General features: G+C 41.4%; 1 protein-coding gene across 2 annotated transcripts in view; it reads left to right on the top strand.

Annotated features, from left to right (window-relative positions):
- Nucleotides 1–11473: 11473 nt before the first annotated feature.
- Nucleotides 11474–27818, top strand: part of CEP120 (centrosomal protein 120) — an 81716-nt gene continuing 65371 nt past the window's right edge. Inside the window, exons 1-5 of one of the 2 annotated variants that reach the window (XM_043465911.1) lie at nt 11474–11629; nt 11883–11961; nt 19279–19435; nt 21027–21141; nt 26065–26206. In XM_043465911.1, coding sequence (XP_043321846.1) covers nt 11913–11961; nt 19279–19435; nt 21027–21141; nt 26065–26206 — 463 coding nt within the window. In that variant the 5' untranslated portion in view covers nt 11474–11629; nt 11883–11912. Of the gene's footprint in view, nt 11630–11879; nt 11962–19278; nt 19436–21026; nt 21142–26064; nt 26207–27818 lie in introns of both variants that reach the window. The other variant, XM_043465912.1, reaches the window with a different exon arrangement.

Raw genomic sequence — 27818 nt, 5'->3', positions numbered from 1 at the left:
GGCAGAAATCCTTCAGGGGAAAGGACAAGAAGAAAAGAAACCTGGCCCCTTGTGTAAAATGAGAGCTCCCTCAGCTCTATTCTGAGAAGTGGTAAATTAACTATTTGGATGGACTGATAGTTGGGTTCCATTGCAATGCATTTGTTATACCATTTAATACTTTTTAAATGAAAGCCAATTCAAGCTCTGGAATGTCTGCTCAGTTTTCCTAAAACTTAGAAGCTTACATTAATTAAAAAAAAAAACAACAGTGAACTTGATGGAACAGAGATATATGATAAATTTATATAATTGCCCTGATTAAGTTCGGAGGTAAATTTTCCAGGATAGATAGCAGTGTGAAGTTGGGTATTTGAAATCTGAAGAAACTCCTGGGAATCTTATGGTTCTAATTTGGTCCACTTAAGAAATAAGAGAAAGTCCTTGAAAACTTAATTTCTACATTAAAAAAAAAATGAAGTGTAAAAGTTTGACAAAAGTTAGCTACTAGCCAAATATAACAAAATAGTATTATAGCATTTTATTTTGAAGAAGTAAATATCCCAAGAAAATGTTTAATATTTTGATAAATTTCCTTTATAATGGAGGATATTAGTCAAACATGTCATATCATGTTAGGTTTAGAGTCCATCTGCTGGCTAAAATCCACTCAGTTTTGTCAGGTCATTCAACAAATATTTATTAAATGCCTATTGTGTGCCAACCACTATTCTAGACCCTGGATATAGAAAGTAAAACAAACAAGATCCTGTCCCATGGAACTTAATTTATACATTGTCTTTTATTGGCACTTGTTCAACGAATATAATGACTTGTTAAAGATTTGGAATGAACTGTATCAAAGCTGTTAACATTTCCAATAAGAAAACAGTAACAAACGAGTTATAAAATGTCCTTTTAACTTCACCCTGCTGAATAGACATAATTTTGGTGTGTTCATATTGGTTAATAGAGATGACGGAAAGCAGTTTGTTAATAAATACTGCTGGATGGTGGACAAAACTATAAAGAAGAATTCTCAGAAGTCTAAATTTTAAAATATTTCTTTTTTCTTATTTTAACTATCCTTCTCACTCCCTGATGGAGAATTCCTTTTTCCTTCTCGGACTTCTTATGGCACTGCCAGTGAGGACACTAATGAAACATATTAGTTTAACATCTCCTTTTCCTTTTCTTCAATTTTTCTTTTTTTCTCCTTTTAACACATGTAGAATAATTATCCTTTTCAAGGGTAATTTGCTCACTCTCATCTCTGACATCCTTGCAAAATCATTTCATTATTGTCATCTTAACCTTTGAGACTTTCCCAAAGTACTACAGTAAGTCCTTTCCAGGTGGCCTTGTGGTAAAGGATTCGCCTACCAATGCAGGAGACACAGGAGATGTGGGTTTGACCCTTGGGTTGGGAAGATCCCCTAGAAGGAGGAAATGGCAACCCACTCCAGTATTCTTGCCTGGAAAATTCCATGGACAGAGGAGCCCGGTGAGCTATAGTCCATGGGGTTGAAGAGTCTGATATGACTGAGTGGGCGTGTGTGCGCGCACACACACACACACACACACACACAGAGTTCAATAAATTATTTCTTTTCATATTGTTAAAAGTTCCTGAGACCAAGTAGATTACAAAGTGTTTTTAATGTATTGGAGAATGGCTGTTGCAATCTGATCAGGAAAATTTCAAGGCTCCATTTCTTGAGCTGTACCGAATTCTGTATTCACTTTAGTACTCTACACTTGGATGAATTACATCTCCATTACTATCACTGGTGTAGATATAATTCTATGATTGCTATAAATTTGGCTTTATTTATATAGCAAGAATCTGTTAAGCTTCTATTACAAATTGACTTGACACTCTTCCAAGCATTAGCAATAGGATAATGAACAAAATAGACATGCTTTCTAACTTACTGGGATTTACATTCACTGATATTTGGAAGATTATATATTTCTGGTTAATGTTAGGATAAGTCAGTCAATGTTGACATTGCAGTTTTTAGCCACAAACTAAAAAAAACAAAAACAAGAAAACCACTGATTTTTACCTTGTATTCAACTCTTCTCTGGGACATTAGTCATTTTTATGATAAACCAATTCACAATTGTAAAAATTTGCAGAGTACACTAACATTATGTTATCACACTCAGCAGTCCTAAGAGTACCTCTCAGCTAAATGTCCAATCATTTAAATCTAGCATGACTAGAATATCAAAGTCAACCATCCTCAGAATTTCATTTACTACATTGAAATAATAATGATTTCAATATATAATTAGTCTTCAATTTTCTCTAACTTCTGCTGGAGAAGGGATAGGCTACCCACTCCAGTATTCTTGGGCTAACTTTCTGGCTGAGCTGGTATAGAATCCACCTGTGATGCGGGAGACTGGGGTTCGATCCCTGGGTTGGGAAGATCTGAAAAAGGGAAAGGCTACCTACTCCAGTATTCTGGCCTGGAGAATACCATGGACTGTATAGTCCATGGGGTCACAAAGAGTTGGACACGACTGAGCAGCTTTCACTTTCACATTTCAACCTCATAGAGTGCTATGTGGCAGTATGATATCACTTCCATTTAGACATAATATTCAACCTCACATATGCAGATAAAACAACTCTCATGGCAGAAAGCGGTGGTTGGATAGCATCACAGACTCAATGGATATGAGTTGAGCAAGCTTCAGAAATTAATGAAGGACAGGAAAGCCTGGCAGGCTGCAGTCCATGGGTTGCAGAGAGTTGGACACAACTTAGCAACTGAACAACAACAAAAAGACATTATATTTCCTCCTTTCACTATTGCAAATCGCTTTTAAGATATGAATCTAGCTCAAGAATATAAGTGAGGGCCTTTTCTAAGGGTCTAGTAAATAACCAACTGGAGAGGAGGGCTGACATGAACAGAGTTGGTGGGCTGGGGCGGGGGTGTGAGAGGCTGGAAGTCTGTTAGTCGCTCAGTTGTGTCTGACTGTGACCCTCTGGACCGTAGCCCAGAAGGCTCCCCTGTCCATGGAATTCTCCAGGCAAGAACACTGGATTGGGTTGCCATTTCCTTCTCCAGGGGATCGTCCCAACCCATATGTTGAACCTGTCTCCCAAATTGCAGGCAGATTCTTTATCGCTGAGCTACCAGGGAAGTCCCTGGAGGCTGAAACTGTCCTCCAAAGCAAATTTCTTTGAAGTGTTATGCTCTGTCTTTGAAAATCATGCAAAATATTTCTTGTATCCACACCGTTTCGTGCTCATTTTAATATAAAAACAGTGTTTTCATTTCTTACCACTTATTAACATTGCTGCCCCATCCATAGTGTTGTAAAGAAATTTCTACCCCAGGGTCCCAGCACTGATCCATGTTCTCAGGTCACATGTGTACCCTGGTCGGGGGCTTCCCTCGGGACTCCTATGGTAAAGAATCTGCCTGCAATGCAGGAGACCGAGGTTCGATCTCTGGGATGGGAAGATCCCCCGGAGGGGGAGGGCATGGCAACCCATTCCAGTATTCTTGCCTGGAGAATTCCATGGACGGAGGAGCTGGGTGGTTTATAGTCCATGGGATCACAAAGAGTCGGACACGACTGAGTGACTATCACTTTCACTTTTCACTTTTCAGGGCATCTGAATATCACTGGCTTAACAGAAGCACTCAGACACCCTAACATCTGACTGTTATCAAATTGTTCAAGTTATCCAACCTCAGATTTTCTCAGCTGTTAAAAAGTGGTAAAAACCTCGGCTTTACTCTCCAGAGTGTTGTTGGAAAGATCAGAAGAGTCAACATAATAGTACTATTATTAGTATTAAATAACTGGTTTCTTCAACAATCAGTACGTAGGTCAGTGTAGAAATATGAAATCATTCCACTTTTCTCCAATTATTGCTTTCAACTATGCAACATTGAGTTTCCTTCTCCCATCCCTTCAAGACAGCTTAGTCAGACCCTACAGCTTTCTGATCATTCAGTTATTAAAATATCAGTTTAGTTCAACTTATTGCAGTTTATAATTTCACTTTACACATATGTTTGAAATCTCATTGGCTCCCAACCTCCCCATTCCAGTGAAGCTTGCATTTAAGTAATTTAGACTGGGAAAGGAATGGGATCAGTTGTCTTACTCCCTCACCTCTCTTTCCTTTGGGACCCCTTCTCCTCCAAAGAATTGGGATCAAAGATGGAGAAAGACTGCAAGTATCAGACGTCAGTCCTCCCTTGCCTGTCGTTCTTTCTCAGTTCAAGATCCATCTATCTCTGAGGCCTGCTGAGTAGCTCCCAGCTAAATGCTGAGTCTTTCCTGGGACACGTATGTGAGTTTTCCAGAGGCGATGTTGGTGGGAGTGGTGTGGGGGGCTTTCCAATGCACTATATTTTCTTCTGGGAGATCAGCCTGACTTGGTCACTTATGACTCCTCCTGCTCAAACGCTTCTGAAACCAGATCCGTTCCCACCTCAGATTCTAGACCCCACAGCCTCGGTGGCTGCAGTCTCTTCACTTTATGGCCTCTTTTCATGGACACCAAATAGCTCCATCAAAGTAACCTACCACCATATTCATCTCAACCATGGGAATCTCCCTCTACATTGCTGCTGCAACAAAATCTGAATCTGTCTCTCTTTCCTTTCTCTCTCTCTCTCTCTCTCATATACACACACACAGTCTCTCTCTCTCCTTCCAACGCAAGTATCCACAATGAGCTTTGACTGGCAAGTCTGTCCATGTCTCTGAGAAGTTCCTTTGGATTCACCACCTTTTACTTGTCTTGGGATGAGGCGGGCAGGGGTGTGTGTGGGTATTTTCACTCTCTACAATGGGATGGATGTCAGGCTTATCACTCACTCCTCCTCAGCCCACCGTATGAATATAGTGTTGGCTGGGAGCTGGACTGGTGGTACTGGGTAGCAAAGCTGTTGTAGTCACCTCTTACAAAACCTGAGAGCGGGGTGTGGACCTGAGTTGTCCAAGGTGCTCTTCAGAAAGAGGGACGCATGACACCTCTTTGCCATCCTTTGGTTCATGGGTGTCAACTCCACGGCAACAAGTGAAATCCCCACGCAACATCCTGTTACCTTGTTATGCTCGTTAACTGCTTGGGAAAAGTACTCATTTATGCACATACAAAGTATTACATTGGCAGCAGGAACACAGGCAAAAATTCAGGAGGGACAGTACTGTGATTTATGCGGAATCACATGGGATAACAGTTTTGTTGTACCATTTGTGGTATGACAAAGTTTGCTAGCTGCTGGCTAGCGAAGCTGCTTGCGTTATGGCTTAAGGATACATGTGAGACGGAGGCTTCTGTTTTCTTTGAATCCAGGTTTAGAAACTTTCTCTTAATTCAAGGGTGGGGGGCTATAATTATTGGTATGTAATTTGTTGTTGGTTCACTATAACATAGTGAGGTAGAGAATAGTTTCATCCTCTTCAGGTATATTTGTAATAACAGCAAAAAAAAAAAAAAAAAAAAAATAGGACTCTTGCGCCAGGAATTTCTTGTAGCACAGAAGACTCTGTGTTACTATTTAGTGGAGTCAGACTTCTATGGGCCAATCACCCAGAAGCCTGGGGAATTTTGCCACCAGACAGCTGAGTAGGCGGGCACAAGCTCCTCCTCCAGTATTGGCTTCAGTGGTTCAAACGGGAGCTTTTTAGAAGGAAAAAATATCAACACACATCAGACGTTACATAATAGGTGAAGCAAAGTCCCAAAATGTCACATACTGTTTCTTGATGTCACAGTGTTCCCGTGGCAGGTCTTTCGTCCCTGTGTCTACCATCTGTTCTATGCTCCAGTGTTAAAAGGGACCCTTTAAAGTCTGCTGCCCCAGGACGTGGGCACTCTACAGATAGCGTAGTCTTTCCAAAGCAAGACAGGGGCATTTTTGTTGGCCTGCAGCCCTTCCCCAGAGCTCCAGAAGTGTCTCCAACTCTTCTGGTCTCTCTGGAGTAGGGGGACGTTTCCCACCCTTTATACTTTGCTCCGCAGAGAACCACTGTGATGACATACCGTGACTCAGTGGCTCAAAGCTCATCCCAGCCTAAAGTAACCCCAGGAAACTTACTCCACATAGAAGAGAGTGCCAGAAATATTCCCAGGTGGGGCTAGTGGTTAAGAACCCACCTGCCAATGCAGGAGATGCAAGAGATAAGGGTTCCATCCCTGGGGTTGGAAAGATCCCCTGGACGAGGGCATGGTAACCCACTCAAGTATTCTTGCTTGGAGAATCCCATGGACAAAGGAACCTGGCGGGCTATGGTTCATGGGGTCACAGAATTGGACATGACGGGAGCAACTTAGCAAGCACGTACACACGCCAGAAATATTGCTTTTCTGTAGACTCTTAACTTCAGTTCGAAGTTCCTTCCAACAGGCAGAAATTCAGTCTCAGTTATCATTGTAACTCCCCTCATCCACTCACAGAGTGTTGTGCAAAGGTTCTAGGGTTCTAACACCGAGCAAAGACGGGCCTTGGAAGTTTTTGCCCTTGTTGTCTCTGTTCAGCTGTCTATCAGCCCAGCCTCCACGGTTCCTTGAATTCTAGTGAGTTTGCTGATTCTGTGTCAAATTAGAGGCATGAGAACCTGTGGCAAGTGCGATAAATTGAGGGCTAAGTTCTCAGTTACCTCCCCATTTCTGTTCCCTCCTGAAGGTTCTGTCATGAAATGGAATGTGGGTCCCTACCACACTCCCGTTCATCTTCTTCCCAGTTGAAGGCAATCTCTCCTCCTTCCCTTACTGCTTTCTTTCCTCTGCCCTTCAGGGGCAGCTATGATAACCACTTTAATTCATTTAGGACAGGGAGAGGGGGTAAGTGTGGGAGGGTGGGTGTTGTGTGTGCTGAGTTGCTCAGTTGTGTCCGACTCTTTTAAGACCCCATGGACTGTATCCCACCAGGCTCTTCTGTCCATGGAATTTTCCAGGCAAGAATACTGGAGTGGGTTGCCATTTCTTCCTCCAGTGAATCTTCCCAACCCAGGGATCGAACTCGCATCTCTTGCATCAGCAGGCAGATTCTTTACCACTGTGCCTAGCATTTAAAAATTGAATGAATTCACATAAATGTTAGCTGCTTATGGAAATTTGGAAAATCTGGCTTTTATTGCATGACAATAACCAGTGCAGGGAGAGAAGGGTTCTCCCTTCTGCTCAGGCCAAGCCCAGCCCATTGCACTAGTTAATGGCAGTTGCCTGACCTGGGGAGTATCTGACTTTGAAATTTTCTGCTGTGATCTTTCACAAAAGCCAAGCAGAAGAGCTAGAACATAAATATAGGCATAAGTGAGGGCATATAGAGGATCTGGTTATCTTTAAAAAACCAGAAGGGGAACAACCCACAAAATAATAGCAGAATAAATTATCCCTCCACATTCATAATAAAAATGGCTATCATATTCAGAGATTTTATTACATCCCAGGGCCTTAAAAGAGGCAATGCCATTTAATCCTCACAAAAATCATGTGAGCTGAGGACTACTTAACCCTGGTTTACTGATGGGAAAACTGAGTTTCAGGGCAAAGTGATTTGGCTAAGCCACAAAGCTGCTAGGTTGAGAAACTTGAAATGAAGCCATGTATGTCTCTTTACTGTGGGGCTATATTGTCTCTCCTGCTATAGACATTAGTGGTCCTTCTTTAAGGGATTAAAGGCACGGAAATTAGTTGCCAAGTTTAATGAGGTCAGACCCTAGATTGGAAGTCATCTTGACACTGAGGACTCGTTACTAAGTCTACTCCCGCTTCCTCTTCTAGAAGGAGGCTATTTCTAAGCACCACTTGAAGATCAGAGTGGCACCATGCTTTTACTAAAAGCAGTTATCAATAGATATGTTAATTTTATTAGTCCTTGGAGCTTGCTTTAAATTTTACTAAGTAGGCATGTGGGGAGGGGACCAGAAGAGCAGGGGCTGGTGAAGGGGAATACAACTCATGATGCCCCCTGTGGTGGCCACAAAAGTGTTGAAAAGATTTTTAAAAATATATAGAGATATACTACTAGGAAAGTTGTTTGTCAAAATGTAAAATAGTTACAGAAATTGAAAGGTTTGAAATGAGTCAAAATGCTTTGTTTGGTTCTGGGAAATCCCTAGAAATAGAAAGCTACCTAACATAAACTTTTAGGTTGACAAACATGATTTCAGAATCAAGCATTTAATCACACTGGTTAGTCTGAATTTTCATGTTTAGAGTGTAATGGATCTCACATTATGTAATGGACACAAATTTTACATTTTATTAGCATTTACTGATGTATTTTGAAACAGTAATTGACACTTTATAAACTTATAACAAATTTTTTTTCTCACGAATTTAAGTTGAAATATGATTTATGCAAGAACTGAAGTTATTACTGCTAAATATCACATATGAGAGGAAATGAGATTGTAGAATAACAGATAAGGAGGAGGCTCTAGTGCTGATAGAATTATAATTCCATTTCTAGGTGGGATAAATGGGACATTTTATGTTATTAGTTTTGTAGTTATAAAAAGCAAACAAACAAACAAAAAACCATGCCAACTAAGTTGATGACTTTTCAGTAGCTATGATGAGGTGATTTTAGAAGTAATAGTGTCGTTTGGCGGAGAAGGCAATGGCACCCCACTCCAGTACTCTTGCCTGGAAAATCCTATGGATGGAGGAGCCTGGTGGGCTGCAGTCCATGGGGTCACTAGGAGTCGGACACGACTGAGCGACTTCACTTTCACTTTTCCCTTTCATGCACTGGAGAAGGAAATGGCAACCCACTCCAGTGTTCTTGCCTGGAGAATCCCAGCGACGGTGGAGCCTGGTGGGCTGCTGTCTATGGGGTCGCACAGAGTCGGACACGACTGAAGTGACTTAGCAGCAGCAACAGTGTCGTTTGGGATAAAAATTTAGAGAAAGAGAATTATGTGAAAATTTTACTATGTGAAAATGTTTCTTAATTTCAATGATTTGCCAGATTTTTTTCTGACCTGAGATTATTCTTTGGCATTCAGTAATGGTTTACAGTCTAGGTTTTCGGCCCTCTAGAAATACTAAAGCAAAACAATGAGGTTTATTGATGGCAGTTCCTGGTTCTTTTACAGCTATCAGGTAAGGTCTGAGATTGTTCATATAAAAAGGTAATAACTAAATGGCATTTACTACATTTAAGTCTTGAACTAAGGAATCATTTGTGCTACCATTGTACAGCTGAAACCGAGGCTAAAAGCAGTAAAAATGATGTGTTTAAGGTCACCAATGCAAATGGCAGAGGTAGGTACCCAAACTCTTATCTCCCGGGTATCCTTTCCATTGGAGACCCTGTTTCTGTGCTTTGACTTCCCTTTTCCGAGAGTTTAATGCTAAGTAGTGTTTTACACTCTGATAACCTTGTATTTGTTGTTGTTGATCTGTTTTGCTAATATTCTTTGAGTATTGTCGGTGTGGACATATTGGGTTAGACTGCTCAACAGAGGATATGTTAAATAACAACACTGGTATTGTATCAAAAAATTTAGATTGTGGTAAAATCTGTAAAATTATGTGACCAGTTTCTTCAACAAAGAGTTTCAAGGAAGAAAAAAAGAAGTGGAAGTGAGTACCTATAGATTAAAAAAGGCAAGAGACAGATGAATCAAATACATTGTGTTTTGGGTCCTAATTTGAACAGACCAGCTGAAAAAAATTATTAGACAACCAGGGAATTTGAACAGTGTATATTTAATTTTATTAATGAATTATTGTTAAATTTAAGGTGTGACAATACAATTGTGATTAAGTATCTAATATTTTGTTGTTGTTGAGTTGCTCAGTCATGTCTGACTCTTTGCAACCCCATGGACTGCAGTATACCAGGCTTCTCTGTCCTTCACCATCTCCCAGAGCTTGCTCAAACTCATGTCCATTGAGTCAGTGATGGCATCCAACCATTTTGTCATCTGTAGTCCCCTCCTCCTGCCCCTCAGTCTTTCCCAGCATCAGGGTCTTTTCCAATGAGTCGTCTCTTCGCATCAGGTGGCCAAAGTATCGGAGCTTCAGCATCAGTCATTCTAATGAAATCTAATATTTAAGATTAAAAAAAAAACTTTATTTTTTAGAGGTACTTATTGAAAGAGGTGAATTGATATGACATTAGGAAAGTGAAAGTGAAAGTCCCCTCTGACTCTTTGCGACCCTGTGGACTGTATAGTCCATGGGATTCTCCAGGCCAGAATACTGGAGTGGGTAGCCTTTCCCTTCTCCAGGGGATCTTCTCAATCCAGGGATCAAACCCCAGTCTCTCACATTGCGGGTAGATTCTTTACCAGCTGGGCCACAGGGTAAGCCCAAGAACACTAAAGTGGGTAGCCTATTCCTTCTCCAGCGGATCTTCACGACCCAGGAACTGAACTGGGTCTCCTTCATTGCAGGTGAATTCTTGACCAACTGAGTTATCAGGCATTTCCTTCAAATACCTGTTCCTCTGCAACGGATGAAGAGGACTGGTCTTCAGCTGATAATTTCCCAAGCTGCATTCTGGGTACCTGGGGGTTCTTGTATGATCGGTTCACTTTTGAGTCTGACATTTTCCGCAGAAGAATGTATTGAACCGAAAGTAGATCATTACTTTGGTTTTATTTTGCATAATGCCTTATTTCAGGGAGGCCTCTAAAGGGGCCTGAAAATGTTTTAGAAGTAGTCTAGTCCGGTCTCCACATCCTCCTTTTCTTTGGGGCACAAAGCGGAGATGGGGTGGTGCGGTGGAGTGAAGGAGTAAAAATTGTTCTCTCTTCCTCCTCCTCCCACCGATCCCGCCCAAGAACCAGTTTCAAACTAGGTGCTTTCCAAAAGACTTCTAATCTTTCCTAAAATAAAGCCTGACGTGTGTGGGGGAGAAGGCCTGTAAAGGAGGAAATGTCCTCTAAAATGAAGCTTTTAGATGCTTTTTGATTTCTGGTCTTGATTTCGCTAATTACTTTGTCGCTAGGGAGTAGAAGAACCTATACCTTTAATTTTCCTGCCCACGTGACAATGTTTTTGTTTTAGGGTAGTTTTTACTGTACAGGAAATTCTCAGCGAGCTTACGTCACTGCCAGCAGTTACAGCAGTTACCGTAATGACGCTACTTTAGTTTACAAAGCGTGAAACCTGGGCTGCCGTCAGGACAATTTTAGTTGATTTTAGAGTTCAGACTTAAATCATTATTTTTCCAGGATTTAACTTCTAAGCAGTATTGACACTGGTGGCCTGAACAGAGCTAGCTTTTTTGTTTTCTAAATTTATATTGATGTATTTCCCAGGTTTGTCTAGGACGAAAACCAGAGAATACATTACATTCACTTTCCTTACTGGGGAAGTTCGGGAAGGGTTTACTGCAGTAGTGCGCCTGCGCGGTTGGTCTCCACCAAATCGCCCGCTTTCCCCAGTCCGGCTAGCAGGGGGCGCTGTGAGGCAACGGCCAGTCTTTTCTTCAGGGCTCTGGAACGTAGCGTAAAAAGGGTAAGAGGTGAGGCGGGCTGAAGGGCGTTCTATCCTCGACTGCCCTGATCTCTATCACCCTTTGTCCTCCAGCCTCCCCGGGGCGCTGGGCCTGCGGGCCTGGTTGCTAGGCGGAAGCGGGGAAGTGCGGCGGCCGCGGCGGCAGCAACCGGGGTGTTTGAAAAGCTTTTACGCAGGCGGCAAAAGGTCCTCTGGCGGCGGGCTCGCGTCTCCCTGAGGACAGGCCGGGCCGGGTGGCCGACCGGCTTTTGCCTGAGTCGGGACCGGGTTGCAGTTGGACTGGCGGCCCCGGGCCGGGGAGCCGGGCGCGCTGCAGGCCGACCGCCGAGCGGGATCCGGGTGTCCGGGGCTGTGGGCGGGCGGCAGAAGCCTCGCCTGGGGTTCTGCCTGGGGTCGCAGGCTGCCCGCCACTCACCCGGGCCCTTCTTCCTCCCAGCAGACCCCCGCCTACCGGCCGCCGACCACGACCATGGTCTCCAAGTCCGACCAGCTGCTCATCGTCGTGTCCATCCTAGAAGGTGAGCGACCGGGAACTTGGCGTTTGCAGTTGCTGCGCTCTAAATGTTAACGGAGTAATGTGGGACTGGGACCGAGGCTTTGTTAACCTGAAGAACCCTGTCATCTTCGCCGGTGCAGTCCTCAGAGACTTGTTTGAAGTTGTATGCTGTAAGGTCTGTTGGGCAGTTGATTTAAAAGACCCCCAAGGGAGTGGGAGTATGGGAGGTATTAAGGGTAGGTGATATTTAGTGTGATTAGCCGTAGACCCAGAGAGTGTTGGAGAAGGTTTCCATCAGAAGCAGCATATCGATGCTGCTTACAATATGAGCTGAAATAGTACCTGGAAAGCAGGTTCTGCTCAGCGTCCTCCTGGTATCAGTGTTGAGAACTTTGCTTTGACTCAAATACATACTTCTTTTTTCAGAAGCGTTTATGTGTTCTTGCATCTTCAGATGTCTTTGCGGGGGCCCTTCCGTTTACAGGTCTCTACTGGGTGCTTAGAGGACTTCAGTTGTCAAGAGGGTCTATTGCACATGCCCGGAAGTTGGGTTTGTTTGGAGACTAGCTGAGTGTCAGGCACTGTGCTGGGAATGAAAACACAACAGACCTGGTTCCAAAAGCTACCGGTGTAGCCTGGAGAATAATTCTTATCAAGGTGTGGAAGAAGGAACATTCTTCTTCCTCTGTCTGGGGAAGCTGGGAACATTTTCCCAAAGGAGATGACATTTATTTTGGTCCTAAAGAATGATTAAAAGTTTGTCGGGGGAGAAAAAAGGAAGGAAGGACATTCCAGGCAAAGGGAAGCGCCAGTGGTGTTTAAGGGATAGTCAAGCCAGGCATCTTCTTTGATTGCTTGAATTCAGTGTGGTTGGAGAACAGGAAAGTGGAGGATATAGGAGTTGATGGGTAAATTGAGGTTAGGTTTTGAATAATAGGACAAGAAGGAGTCACCTTGAACGGTGAGAGGAATGGCTGGGGACCCCTGCCCTTCAGGGGAGGTGTCTCATGGAGGCCTGACACTCTTTGGGAGGTGAGAGGGAAGAAAAGATAAAACTAGTCTTTTAATTTTGGAGGAGAGGATGGGCCGGAATCCATAGTGTTGGGGAAGATTTTAACTGTTAGGTTACTGACTGTTTAAAGACATAGGACTAAAATCCTCTTCTAATTTGGTGAACAAAAACTTTTGGACTGTGGACCATGCTATGAGGTAACAGAAATGTAAGGCACTTTCTTTCCCTTCAAGGTTGTAGGGTTCTGTCTCCTTAGGGAGGTCAAATTAATGTGCAGGCCATAGTATGTTGGGATGTAATGTAAATAAAAATAAATGATTCAGGCTGTAAACACAGGTTTGGAGGTGGATGAGGTTGATGGCTGAAGTGCCTTGGTTGGTAGGTAATCAAGGATAGAAGAGTCATTCCAGGCGATTAGATAACTCAGACCACTGTGAGATTGAGTATGGTGGTTTCCAGAGAACCTGGAATTGGGAAGGTCAGTTAGGTGTTGCTATAAACATATGCAGTCCTCCAAGCCATTCCTCCTTTTGTGTTTGTGTTTCCATTCATTGTAACCACGCTGTTGCTTCAAGCCAAGACCCTGGGAGTCATCGTCTTCCTGGGTTCCCTCTCCATCCCCAACATCCAGATGGTCACCAAGTGTTGATTTTATTTTAAAAATAATAGTAGGTGCTTTATATAACTTTTTTTTAAATGTAAGCTTTTAAATGAGCGAGTTTCCATTGTGGGTGCCTTGCTGTCGGGCTGTCATTATCCCCCTAATCTACTGTAGTAATCTTCTCAGTAGTCTGTTTGATAAATCTTTTCAGAAAACACTGTCCACCTTACTGGCAGGGGTAACTTCTGAAATGCCAAGCTAAGTTTCTTAAAGTCCTTTGGTGTGCTGAGGGATAAGGTCCTGCTTAGAGTGGCATACATGGCCCTTTAGGGTAGACTTGTGACCTACCTTTTCAGCCTTCTCTCTCCTGCTGTGTGTATTCATATGTTCCTGGTCCTTCAGCTATTTGAACTGCTTGCAATTTCTTGGCTATGCTTCTAGAAGTGCTCTTTACTCAAAAGAAGATCACTGGGCCTCTACCATGAGCAAACTTTGGCCTAAGTACTAGATTCCAGGGATGAGAATGACAAGGGTTTCTGATTTCAAGGTCTTCTTTGTCTTTGGGATGAGGCAGGCACCTGTTGTTCCCGTACTTATCCTCAGTTTTCAAGCTAATTGGAAGTTGTGGTTAGGATAGCCTTTAAATATAGGGGTGTTTTTGGACACATGTGAAATTCATTTGTGAAACTTAGTGATTGGTTAGAGCAGCCAACAGTGATGTCCCGTGAGAGGCCCCTGAGTTCTAATGGGGAGAGCCATGCCCAGCGTGGCAAGGCTCTTCATAGGGAGTTTCAAATGAGAACTTTAGGTTGACACTCACAGGTTTGCAATCAAGGTCTTTGTGACCAGCTTAATTCCTTTTAAGCAGCTTGAACCAGGGTGAGTAGCAGGAGGGATGCACTTATTTAACAGTGGTTAAACTCTGCTCACTGAAACCCCCTCAGCAGACCTGCAGACATATTGGCTGTAAAATGCTTAGTGCTTATTTCTTTTTTAGTGTTTTGTTTTCACTGTGTTAAGTCTGTTTCCACTGGACCTTCAACTCTTCAAGAACACATACTCTGCTTTCTTCCTTTTGCATCCCATTTTCTGGCATAAACTGAACTCTGAATATGTCTTCAGCAAACTGAAGGAATGAAGTCTGTCAGTACAAATGAACAGCAATGCAGAGAGAATATTTTACTATTTCTTGATAGTGTATAACGTTGTCATTGAAAATAACATGAATGAATGAACGTGTTTATTTTCCTTTGGCTAATTTGTAAAGTATCCTTTACTGTGTTGTGTTAGTTCAGTTGCTCAGTTGTGTCCGACTCTTTGTGACCCCATGGACTGCAGCACGCCAGGCCTGCCTGTCCATTGCCAACTCCCAGAGTTGACTCAAGCTCATGTCTATTGAGTCCAGGATGCCATCCAACCATCTCATCCTCTGTCGTCCCCTTCTCCTTCTGCCTTCAGTCTTTCCTAGCATCAGGGTCTTTTCAAATGAGTCAGTTCTTCGCATCAGGTGGCCAAAGTATTGGAGTTTCAACTTCTGCATCAGTCCTTCCAATGAATATTCAGGACTGATTTCCTTTAGGATGGACTGTTTGGATCTCCTTGCAGAGACTCTCAAGAGTCTCCTCCAACACCACAGTTCAAAAGCGTCAATTCTTCAGTGCTCAGCTTTCTTTATAGTCCAACTCTCACATCCATACGTGGCTACTGGAAAAACCACAGATTTGACTAGATGGACCTTTGTTGGCAAAGGAATGTCTCTGCTTTATAACTTTTCTTCCAAGGAGTAAGCATCTTTTAATTTATGACTGTTGTCACCGTCTGCAGTGATTTTGGAGCCCAAAAAATAAAGTCTGTCACTGTTTCCACTGTTTCCCCATCTATTTGCCATGAAGTGATGGGACCAGATGCCATGATCTTAGTTTTCTGAATGTTGAGTTTTAAGCCAACTTTTTCACTTTCCTCTTTCAACTTTCATCGAGGCACTTTAGTTCTTCTTTGCTTTCTGCCGTAAGGGTGGTATCATCTGCATATCTGGAGAAGGAAATGGCAACCCACTCCAGTACTCTTGCCTGGAAAATCCCATGGATGGAGGAGCCTGGTAGGCTGCAGTCCATGGGGTTGCACAGAATCGGACACAACTGAAGCTACTTAGCAGCAGCAGCATCTGCATATCTGAGGTTATTGATATTTCTCCCGACAATCTTGATTCCACCTTGTGCTTCATCCAGCCCAGCATTTCTCATGATGTACTGTGCATATAAGTTAAATAAGCAGGCTGACAATATACAGCCTTAATGTACTCCTTTTCCTATTTGGAACCAGTCTGTTGTTCCATGTCCAGTTCTAACTTGCTTCCTGACCTGCATACAGGTTTCTCAAGAGGCAGGTCAGGTGGTCTGGTATTTCCATCCCTTGAAGAATTTTCTGCTGTTTTTTTGTGGTCCACACAATCAAAGGCTTTGGCATAGTCAATAAAGCAGAAGTAGATGTTTTTCTGGAACTCTCTTGCTTTTCGATGACCCAGCGGATGTTGGCAATTTGATCTCTGGTTCCTCTGCCTTTTCTAAATCCAGCTTGAACATCTAGAAGTTCATGGTTCACGTACTGTTGAAGCCTGGCTTGGAGAATTTTGAGCATTACTTGGCTAGCGTGTGAGATGAGTGCAATTGTGCAGTAGTTTGAGCATTCTTTGGTGTTGCCTTTCTTTGGGATTGGAATGAAAGGTGACCTTCTCCAGTCCTGTGGCCACTGCTGAGTTTTTCAAATTTGCTGGCATATTGAGTGCAGTACTTTCACAACTTCATCTTTTAGGATTTGAAATAACTCAACTGGAATTCTATCACCTCCACTAGCTTTGTTTGTAGTGATGCTTCCTAAGGCCCACTTGACTTCGCATTCCAGGATGTCTGACTCTAGGTGAGTGATCACACCATTGTGATTATCTGGGTCATGAAGATCTTTTTTGTATAGTTCTGTGTATTCTTGCCGCCTTTTCTCAATAGCTTCTGCTTCTGTTAGGTCCATACCATCTCTAATTTTCTTGAAGAGATCTCTAGATGGTTCCCATTCTATTGTTTTCCTCTATTTCTTTGCATTGCTCGCTGAGGAAGGGTTTCTTATCTCTCCTTGCTATTCTTTGGAACTCTGCATTCAAATGGGTATATCTTTCCTTTTCTCCTTTGCTTTTCGCTTCTCTTTTCACAGCTATTTGTAAGGCCTCCTCAGACAACCATTTTGCTGTTTTGCATTTCTTTTCCTTGGGGATGGTTTTGATCCCTGCCTCCTCTATAATGTAATGAACCTCCATCCATAGTTCTTCAGGAACTCTATCAGATCTAATCCCTTGAATCTATTTGTCACTTCCACTGTATAATCATAAGGGATTTGATTTAGGTCATAACTGAATGGTCTAGTGGTTTTCCCTACTTTCTTCAATTTAAGTCTGAACTTGGCAATCAGGAGTCCATGGTCTGTGCCACAGTCTTGTTTTTGCTGACTGTATGGAACTTCTCCATCTTTGGCTGCAGAGCATATAATCAATCTGATCTTGGTATTGACCATATGTTAATGTCCATGTGTAGAGTCTTCTCTTGTGTTGTTGGAAGAGGGTGTTTGCTATGACCAGTGTGTTCTCTTGGCAAAACTCTGTTAGCCTTTGCCCTGCTTCATTTTGTACTTCAAGGCCAAATTTGCCTGTTACTCCAGGTATTTCTTGACTTCCTACGTTTGCATTCCAGTCCCCTATAATGAAAAAGACATCTTTTTTGGGTGTTAGTTCTAGAAGGTCTTGTAGGTCTTCAAAGAACCATTCAACTTCAGCTTGTTTAGCATTACTGGTTGGGGCATAGACTTGGATTACTGTGATACTGAATGGTTTGCTTTGGAAACGAACAGAGATCATTCTGTCATTTTTGAGATTGCATCCAAGTACTGCACTTTGGACTCTTGTTGACGATGATGGTTACTCCATTTCTTCTGAGGGATTCTTGCCCAGAGTAGTAGATGTATTTGTCGTCTGAGTTAAATTCACCCGTTCCAGTCCATTTTAATTCTCTGATTCCTAAAATGTGGATGTTCACTCTTGCCATCTCCTGTTTGACCACCTCCAATTTGCCGTGATTCATGGACTATTGCTCTTTACAGCGTTGGACTTTACTTCTATCACCAGTCACATCCACAGCTGGGTAGTGTTTTTGCTTTGGCTCCATTCCTTCATTCTGGAGTTATTTCTCCACTGATCTCCAGTAACATGTTGGGCACCTACTGACCTGGGTAGTTCATCTTTCAGAGTCCTATCATTTTGCCTTTTCCTACCGTTCATGGGGTTCTCAAGGCAAGAATACTGAAGTGTTTTGCCATTCCCTTCTCCAGTGGACCACATTTTGTCAGAACTCTCCACCGTGACCTGTTCGTCTTGGGTGGCCCTACACAGCATGGTTCTTGGTTTCATTGAGTTAGACAAGGCTGTGGTCCATCTGATCAGATTGATCCTGTTACTGTGTTAACAGGAAAATTAAGATGCAGGTAAATTTGATTTTGCTAATTTGATTATTTTTTAACTCTCTAGACAACCTGTTCTATATTATATACTGGTATTTGTTGTTGTTCAGTTGCTCTGTCCTGTCTGACTCTTTGTGACCCCATGGAGTGCAGCATGACAAGCTTCCGTGTCCTTCACTATCTCCCAGAATTTGCTCAAACTTATTACCATTGAGTCAATGATGCCATCCAACAATCTTGTCCTCTGTTGCCCCCTACTTCTCCTGCCCTCAGTCTTTCCCAGCATCAGGGAGTCACCTCTTCATTTCAGATGGCGAAGGTACTGGAGCTTCAGCATCAATCCTTCTAATGAATATTTAGGGTTGATTTCCTCTAGGATTGACTGCTTTGATCTCCTTGCTGTCCAAAGGACTCTCAAGAGTCTTCTCCAGCACCTCAGTTGGAAAGCATCAGTTCTTTGGGGCTCAGACTTTTCTCCAACTCTCACATCCATACTTCACTACTGGAAAAACTATAGGTTTGACTATATGGACTTTTGTTGGCAAAGTGATGTTTCTGCTTTTTAATATGCTGTCTAAGTTTGTCATCGGTTTTCTTCCAAGGAACAAGCATCTTTTAATTTTGTGGCTGCAGTCACTGTCCACAGTGATTTTAGTAACATCTAAAGTGGGTATAATCACATTTTTAACACTTTAATTCTGAATGTCATTGAGATCATTGCTGCTCAAAGTGTGAACCAAGAACAACACCATTGACATCTCCTGGGATCTTGTTAGAAATGCAGAATCCTGGGCCCATCCCAGACCAGTTGAACCAGAATCTACATTTTAACAGGACCTTGGGTGATTCATTGCACATTAATGTTAGAGAAGCACTAATTTATTAATCACGGCTTTCAGTTTGACTAATGTGTTTATGAATCATGAATTTGAGTATATATGTGAGTATGTGCTTCTGCTGCTGCTAAGTCGCTTCAGTTGTGTCCGACTCTCAGTGACCCCATGGACCGCAGCCCACCAGGTTCCTCCGTCCATGGGATTTTTCAGGCAAGAGTACTGGAGTGGGGTGCCATTGCCTTCTCCGGAATATGTGCTAGTGAGTTAGTTTATGGAATACGTGGTAAGTTAACCACTGTTAACATGTCAGTTTTTAAAACTTGGGTGCCAGGTGACCATATTTGATTTTTGTACACTTCCAGTTAACCTGTACAGTCTTTTTTTCCCTAGGTCGCCATTTCCCCAAACGTCCAAAACATATGCTTATAGTAGAAGCGAAGTTTGATGGAGAGCAGTTGGCTACTGATCCTGTGGACCATACAGACCAGCCGGAATTTGCTACTGAGTTAGCCTGGGAAATTGACAGGAAAGCACTTCATCAGCACAGGTGACTGTTATTTCCAGTCTGTTCAGCTCTTGTTTCAGTTTGTGAGGTGTGTGTGCACAGACATGTGTGCACGCTCGAAGGTGCTGTCCTGCGCTTGGTCGCTCAGTTGTGTCCAGCTCTTTGTGACCTTATGGACTGTAGCCCACCAGGCTCCTCTGCCATGGGGATTCTCCAGGCAAGAATACTGGAGTGGGTTGCCATGCCCTCCAGGGGATCTTCCCAACCCAGGGATCAAACCGGGGTCTCCTGCATTGCAGGTGGATTCTGTACCATCTGAGCCATGAGGGAAGCCCAAGAATACTGGAGTGGGTAGCCTACCCCTTCTCCAAGGGAACTTCCTGACCCAGGAATTGAACTGGGGTCTCCTGCATTGCAGGTGGGTTCTTTGCCAGCTGAGCTACTGCGTGTATATACACATATACACACAAATGTCTGGGTGGGCTTCCCTGGTAGCTCAGGTGGTAAAGAGTCTGCCTGCAGTGCAGGAAACCTGGGTTTGACTGGGAAGATCCCCTGGCTTAGTCCATGAATTTCTTTGAAATGGTATTAAATTCCTAGAGGATACGAGAATTTTGCATTTCATCTCAGTGACTTGTGGAATATCTGCTCAGACAATGTCTTCATATTGAGATATTAGTGCCTGCGTTGATGTTTGTGTATACGATTGTGTTAGTATAAAGTGGCACCTCTCTGTTTTGTGGACTGAGACAGTAACATGGATAAATACATACATGATGACTTTCGTGCCCAGTGCGGGGTTCTCAGTCATTCCGTTAGATGATGGCAGTGATGGCGAACCCCGGTCAGCTTACTGCATGTGTAGGGGTGCCAGACTCAAAAGAAGCCATGCTGCACAAGTCAAGCTCCTGCTTACGTGACCTTATCATGTATTACACTGAATTGTTTTTAACTTAATTTTAATAATTTACAATGTTATGACATTTAATTCTTAAGCTTATTTCATTTTTTATTTTTTTAGCAACAAGAAGAGCTACAAGCATATAAATAGGGACTCCCTGGCTGTACAGTTAAGACTGCCTTCCAGTGTAATGGTGCAGGTTCCATCCCTGGTCTGGGAGCTAAGATGCCACATGCCTCAGGGCCATGAAACTAAAACATTAAACAGAAGCAATGTTGTAACAGATTCAATAAAGATTTCTTTTGTCTACATAAAAAAATCTGTGTAAAAAAAACAAGCATATATATGTGTATTCGAAACTTTATGTGTGTAAGTCTAAGAAAAACAATTTAAAATCAGTCTTGAGGATTAATGGTAATTTTTGACTTTGAAAGCATTCTGTGTATCACAGAAGCTTGAGAAACATTGACCTAGATGTTGGCTTCTTGGATGAGAGAGACTTAAAGTTGTTTTTTTTTGACATGTTGTGTGTATTAGTTGGTATATAAATAAGTAGACATAATTAATAGTTCATGCCAGTTGAGTTTTTTAGAAAGTACAGAAAAGATACAGGTTATCCAACAAAATAATAGTTGTCTTGAATAGTAGTATAAGTAGCTTTTTCAAAGCTAATAGAAAGTTCAGTATTAAGCAAAAGTGATTTTATTTATCACATGAATTGTTACGTTACAGGCTACAGCGTACTCCTATCAAACTGCAGTGTTTTGCCTTGGATCCTTTAACTTCAGCCAGAGAAACTATTGGTTACGTTGTTCTCGACTTAAGAACTGCTCAAGAAACAAAGCAGGTACTGACCTTTTGATGTTTTGTTACTGACTCTGTCAAAACAGTTGGTTATTTTCAGTAGATAAGAGATTGATGGAAAGGACATGGACTATTAGACCTAATAGATCATGGCTCGTACCATGGTATATGGTATGGTAGTTCTTAGTTCTTAAAGTGAATTTGGCATAGAAAATCCTGACCTTTTGATCCTTCCTTGACCTAGATCTATCTCTCAAAGAAACTTCTGAGTTCAAATCTGTGTTCAAGTTGCTATTACCTTTACGTTTAACATGTTCAGCTCTTGCTGAAGCTTCAAAGTGCTCCTCTTTTAGAGTTCCTTGCTTCAGTGATGGTCACTGCTCTCCTTCCAGACGTCTTCCTTGACACTCCCCTTTCCTGGCCTCCAGAGCCAACCTTTTCCAGTTGGTTTTCCCTCCTGATTCATCTAATTTCCCACATTTCATGCTGCCATCTCAAACTGAAGCCACTTACCCAGGCTGTCATGTTGTTCAGGCACTAAGTCGTGTCCAACTCTTTGCGAGCCCATGGACTGCAGCACACCAGGCTTCCCTGTCCTTCGTTATCTCCCAGAGTTTGCTCAGATTCATGTCCACTGAGTCGGTGATGCTCTCTAACCATTTCATCCTCTGCTGCTCTCTTCTCTTTTTGCCTTCAATTGTTCCCAGCATCAGGGTCTTTTCCAGTGAGTCATCTCTTCACATCACGTGGCCACAGTATTGGAGCTTCAGTTTCTGCTCAGTCCTTCCAGTGAATATTCAGGGTTTATTTCCTTTAGGATTGACTGGTTTGATCTCTCTGCAGTCCAACTGCAAGAGTCCAACTGCAATAGGACTCTCTGTTTATTTAACTTATATGCAGAGTACATTATGTGAAATGCCAGACTGGATGAATCACAAGCTGGAATCAAGACTGACATGAGAAATATCAACAACCTCATAGCTTTGGGTATATGGACCTTTATTGTCAAAGTGATGTCTCTACTTTTTAATACACTGTCAAGGTTTGTCATTCCTTTCCTTCCAAGGAGCAAGCATCTTTTAATTTCACAGCTGCAGTCACCTTCCTCAGTGATTTTGTAGCCCAAGAAAATAAAGTCTGTCACTGCTTCCATTTTTTCCCCTTCTGTTTGCCATGAATACCATGATTTTTGCTTTTTGAATGTTGAGAGTTAAGCCAGCTTTTTCACTCTTCCCTTTCACCCTCATCAAGAGGCTCTTTAGTTCTTCTCTTTCTGCCATTAGAGTGGTATCATCTGCATGTCTGAGGTTGTTGATATTTCTCATGTCAGTCTTGATTCCAGCTTGTGATTCATCCAGTCTGGCATTTCACATAATGTACTCTGCATATAAGTTAAATAAACAGGGTGACAATTTACAGCCTTATTGTACTCCCTTTTCCAGTTTTGAACCAGTCAGTTGTTCCCTGTAAGATTCTGACTGTTGCTTCTGAACCCGCATACAGGTTTATCAGGAGACAGGTAAGGTGGTCTGGTATTTCCATCTCTTTAAGAATTTTCCACAGTTTGTTATGATCCACACAGTCAAAGACTTTAGCCTGGTTAATGAAGCAGAGGTAGATTTTTTCTGAAATTCCCTTGCTTTTTCTATGTTCCAGCAGATGTTGGCAATTTAATCTCTGGTTCCTCTGCCTTTTCTAAACCCAGCTTGTACGTCTGGAAGTTCTTGGTTCACATACTGCAGAAGCCTTGCTTGAAGGATTTTGAACATAACCTAACTAACATGTGAAATGAATGCAATTATACCCTAGTTTGTACATTCTTTGGCACTGCCTTTCTTTGGGGTTGTAATGAAAACTGACCTTTCTTGGTCCTGTGGCCACTGCTGAGTTTTCCAAATTTGCTGACATATTGAGTGCAGCACTTTAACAGCATCATCTTTTAGGATTTGAAATAGCTCAGCTAGAATTCCATCACCTCCACTAGCCTTGTTTGTGGTGCTGCTTCCTAAGGCCCACTTGACTTTAGACTCTAGCATGTCAGGCTCTAGGTGAGTGACCACACCATTGTGGTTATCTGGGTCACTAAGAATTTTTGTATTTTTCTTCTGTGTATTCTTGTCACTTCTTTTAAATCTCTTCTGCTTCTGTTAGGTCCTTACTGTCTTGTCATTTATCATGCCCATCCTTGCATGAAATGTTCCCTTAGTATCTCTAATTTTCTTAAAGAGATCCTAGTCTTTCCCATTCTGTTGTTTTCCTCTATTTCTTGCATGGTTCATTTAAGAAGCCCTTCTTATCTCTCCTTGCTATTCTCTGGGAACTCTGCATTCAGTTGCGTATATCTTTCCCTTTCTTGCTTTTTGCTTCTCTTCTTTCCTCAGCTATGTGTAAAGCCTCCTCAGACAACCACTTTGCCTTCTTGCATTTCTTTTTCTTTGGGATAATTTTGGTCACTAGCTCCTGTACAATGTTACGAACCTCGGTCCGTAGTCCTTCAGGCACTCTGTCAGATCTAATCCCTTGAATCTATTCATCGCCCCCACTGTATGATCAGAAGGGATTTGAACTGGGTCATACCTGAATGGCCTAGTGGTTTTCCCTACTTCCTTCAGTTTAAACCTGAATTTTGCCGGCTTTCATAGCAGCCTTCTATTTGGTGTCCTGGCTTCCTGCTCCTTGCATGCCTTTTGTATTATTTAAGAGTAAGGGAACTTCTTGTAACACACTTGTTATGTAAATAGTATCCCCTTGGCAAGGTGGTAAAACAGCTCAGGGTCTTGATTATGCTTTTGTTATTGAAAATGCTTCTTAGGTCTTTTAAAATATCTTACAACTTTTTTTGTATGTTACTGACTTTAGAAGTTCTTAGTTTCAGTTTTTCTTAATGATATTTTTTGGCCCTACTTTCTTCAGAAAATAAAGTAAAAAAATATTCTCTTTTATTTTAAAGTCCTTGATGGATTTGGATCTTAAATTTTTCTTCACAGAATCCTCATTTATCTGTTACTGACATTTCTGCTCCTGGTAGAAAGATAAAGGCCTCATTTTTATTGCACTTCATTTTTATTGCACTTCAGTTTATTGTACTTCACAGATATGCTTTTTAAAAAAAACAAAAAAAACAATTGTGACAACTGGTTGTCAAGGAGATCTGTTGGAGCTGCTTTCCAGCAGCATTTGCTCACATTTTGGTAACTGGAATATTTCAAACATTTTCATCATTATATTTATTATAGTGATCTGTGATCAGTGATCTCTGATGTTACTATTGTAAGGAGATTATGACTCACTGAAGGCTTAGCTGATGGTTAGCATTTTTTAGCAATAAAGTATTTTTTAAATAAGGTATGTACTTTTTTTTAGGCATAATGCTACTGCACAGTTAAACTACAGTATAGTGTAAACAGAACTTCTGTGTGCACTGGGAGACCCAAGAACTTTGTTGCAATAGTTAGTTTATTGTGTTCGTCTGGGACCCACCCTGCAATATCTCCAAGAGTATGTGTGTAATTGCAAATAAGCCACTCAGTCTGGCCCAAATTTGGGGCTATTCAAAAGAAACTGAAATGCTTTAAAAGAGGACTTGTTTCTCATCCATCTTTGGGTCACCTCTCTTCCCCCCAAGTCTTGAGAAAGGTTTTCCTTCTAGGCTTAGACCCGGAATACTTGTGTAGTTTCTTTGGTTAAAGAGAAGGTAATGCCTCTGAGAAGGAGGATGTCCAAGCCAAGCTCTTATCTCTAAATGCTCTTGGCATTGCTTTTACCTGGTTAGTCCTTTAGGGCAGTTAGTCTTCATATTGGTGAACAGAGTTAAGAAGGAATATTTCAAAAGTATGTTAGTTTTGGGAAAACTAAATATTGTCTTGCTTAATGTTTTCTGTTTGCCAGCAGAAATATTTGAAGTTGGATAGTAGAATATTTTAATTTCAGGGTAAATTGATTCTCTGTAAATAAACACAAACAGAAGAAACCAAATTTGTTTTTCTGAGTTAATACCAGAAAAATAAAATATATCGTAAATTCTGCGAGCAACTAAAAGTCTTTTTTTTTTTTAGGCTAATGCTTAAAGTTAGAAAATATCTGTCATAAATACAGCAACGAACTATGAGTTTTTGCCTTAAAAAAAACTTGGTTATGGATTTGAAAAAATACCTATGGTTTATTTCATCCTGTTTTACCTATAAACATAGTTTGAATATAAAGCTGCAGTTTTTGGTTTTGATCACCAGTTCCTTCGCCTTTCTATTACAGTGTTCAGAGTAAGAATGCTGTTTGTAGGTATTGAAATGGTGCCCCTGCACTAATGGTCCATGTGGTCATGGGCCATGAGATTCTGCAGGCTGATTTGGGTATTAGAATTCTTGCAGTTACTCTTGGGTTTGAGGAGAGAGGGTGGCTATGCAGGTATTTTAGGATTCCTCATTCTGTGAGAAAGCTTTTATATTTCAGTATCAGTCAAATACATGGCTCATAACCGAGAACGCTGCCATTAGACCTTACTTTAGTATTTTGTGTTTTTATTAACACTAAGCTTTTATTTTCCTGATTTGATATAAACAGAACAAAGCAGAAATGTGGCAGGCAGAAAAGGTGTAACAGAAAAAGTGAAAAATTAGCAGTTAGAAATTGGAAAACTGATAGTCTTTGTTGTTATAAGGGATGAAGTGAGACAGACGATATAAGAATGAAGATAGAAAGAAATACACATACCTGTTGAAGCATAGGAATAAAAACAAGCAAGGCAATCTAAACTTTTGCCTGCTTGTTTTTTTCAACAGGAAACTCAGTTAGTTTCCTAAGCAGGATTCATTTCTTTTGAGGAAAATGTGGAGGAAAAATACTTTAAAAGAGGAGGAAGTTCTGAGAAACTACAGGAAACGTATTTACAACCTTATAGAACATTTCCCACTACTGTTTATTTCCTGTTAACTATTAAGGAGCTTTGCTTTTTTTTGTTACTCTCTAGGCACCAAAATGGTACCAGTTGCTGAGTAATAAATACACCAAGTTCAAGTCTGAGATACAGATAAGCATTGCTTTGGAAACAGACACAAAGGCACCAGTGGACAGTTTTAAAGCAAAGGGAGCCCCTCCTCGTGATGGAAAAGGTTTGTGTATCATCTCTAAGGTTATTCTCTGCGATGTATACCTGTGGACTAGAATTTCAGGAAGGGAGGGGTGGAGGTATTATAGGGAGATAAATGCAAGGGTGTGAACTGATTTTACTCCAGAGCATCAGACAAATGCGACGTTGTTACGCATGAACACTTGTTTCTCTCTGCTGTTGTCTTCAAAAATTAGCAATAAGGAAAGATTGTGTTTTCATTGTTTGATATATAGCAGAATAAAGCAGAATTTTGTATTGTTTATAAAAATTTCTTCTTAGGAAAATTTTCTTCCTTGGATGAGTACAGGGAAACCAAAAATGTCTTTATTGGTCTCTGTTAACTCAGCTGTAGTTTAAGAAAACCTTCACTTTTTTCTTTATTTTTCATTTAATAAACTTTTGTTTTTTAAGAGCTTTTTTAGGTTCACAGCAAAATCAAGTGGGAAGTACTGAGTGTTCCCAAATACTACCCACCTCCCCACAGTCCTCCTCACCACTGTCAGCATCTCCCACCAGAGTGGTACATTTAGATAGTTGATGAACCCACACTGACACATCATTATCACTCAATGTCCATAATTTATATTAGGGTTTGTCCTTGGTATTGTACATCCTGTACGTTTTGACCAGTGTGTAATGACACCCATCGATGGTTGGAGGATCCTGCAGAATAGTTTCACTGCCCTAGAGATCTCCTGTGTTCTGTTTGTTCATCTCTCCTCCCCCTCTAACCCTCGGCCACTACCGATCTTTTTACTGTCTCCATAGTTTTGCTTTTTCTAGAATGTTGTATTGTTGGGATCATGTAGCATGTGGCTTTTTCAGATTGGCTTCTTTCACTCAGTAATAATGCATTTAGGTTTCTTCCGTGTCATTTTGTGGCTTGATAGATCATTTCTTTTTAGAGCTGAATAATATGCCATTGTTTGGATGTACCAATATTTATTTATCCACTCAAGCTATTGAAGGATATATCTTAGTTGCTTCCAAGTTGGGGCTCTTAGGAATAGAGCTATTACAGACGTCCTTGTGCAGGCTTTTGAATGGACCTGAGTTTTCAGTTCATTTGGGCAAATACCAGAGAGCATGATTATTGGATCGTATAGTAAAAGCATGCCAAGTTTTATTAATATAAGAAACTGCCAAACGGTAAGAGTGTGTGTAAGAATGTTTAATTTTGTAAGAAACCAACAAACTTGTCTTCTAAAGTGGGTGTGCCATTTTCCATTTCCACCAGCAGTGAATGGGAGTTTCTGTTGCTCCACATCCGTGACAGCATTTACTGTTGTCTGTGTTTTGGATTTTGTTCATTTTAATAAGTACATAGTGGTATCTCATTGTTTTTATTTGCAATTCTCTAGTGATAAATGATGTTAACATCTTTTCCTGTGCTTATTTGCCCTCTGTATATCTTCTTAAGTGAGGTGTCTGTTTAGGTTGTTTGCCCAGTTTTTAATTTTTTTTCTTTTTTTGCATTTTAAGTGTTCTTTGTATATTTTGGAAAATAGGTCTTTATCAAATGTCTTTTGCAAATATTTTTTCCATTCTGTGGCTTGTCTTCTTATTTGTTTGACATTGTCTTTAGCAGAGCAGAAGTTTTAAAATTTTAACGA

This window comes from Cervus canadensis, chromosome 4, assembly GCF_019320065.1.
Source record: "Cervus canadensis isolate Bull #8, Minnesota chromosome 4, ASM1932006v1, whole genome shotgun sequence".
NCBI lineage: Eukaryota > Metazoa > Chordata > Mammalia > Artiodactyla > Cervidae > Cervus > Cervus canadensis.
This window is presented reverse-complemented; position numbering and strand designations above follow the sequence as displayed.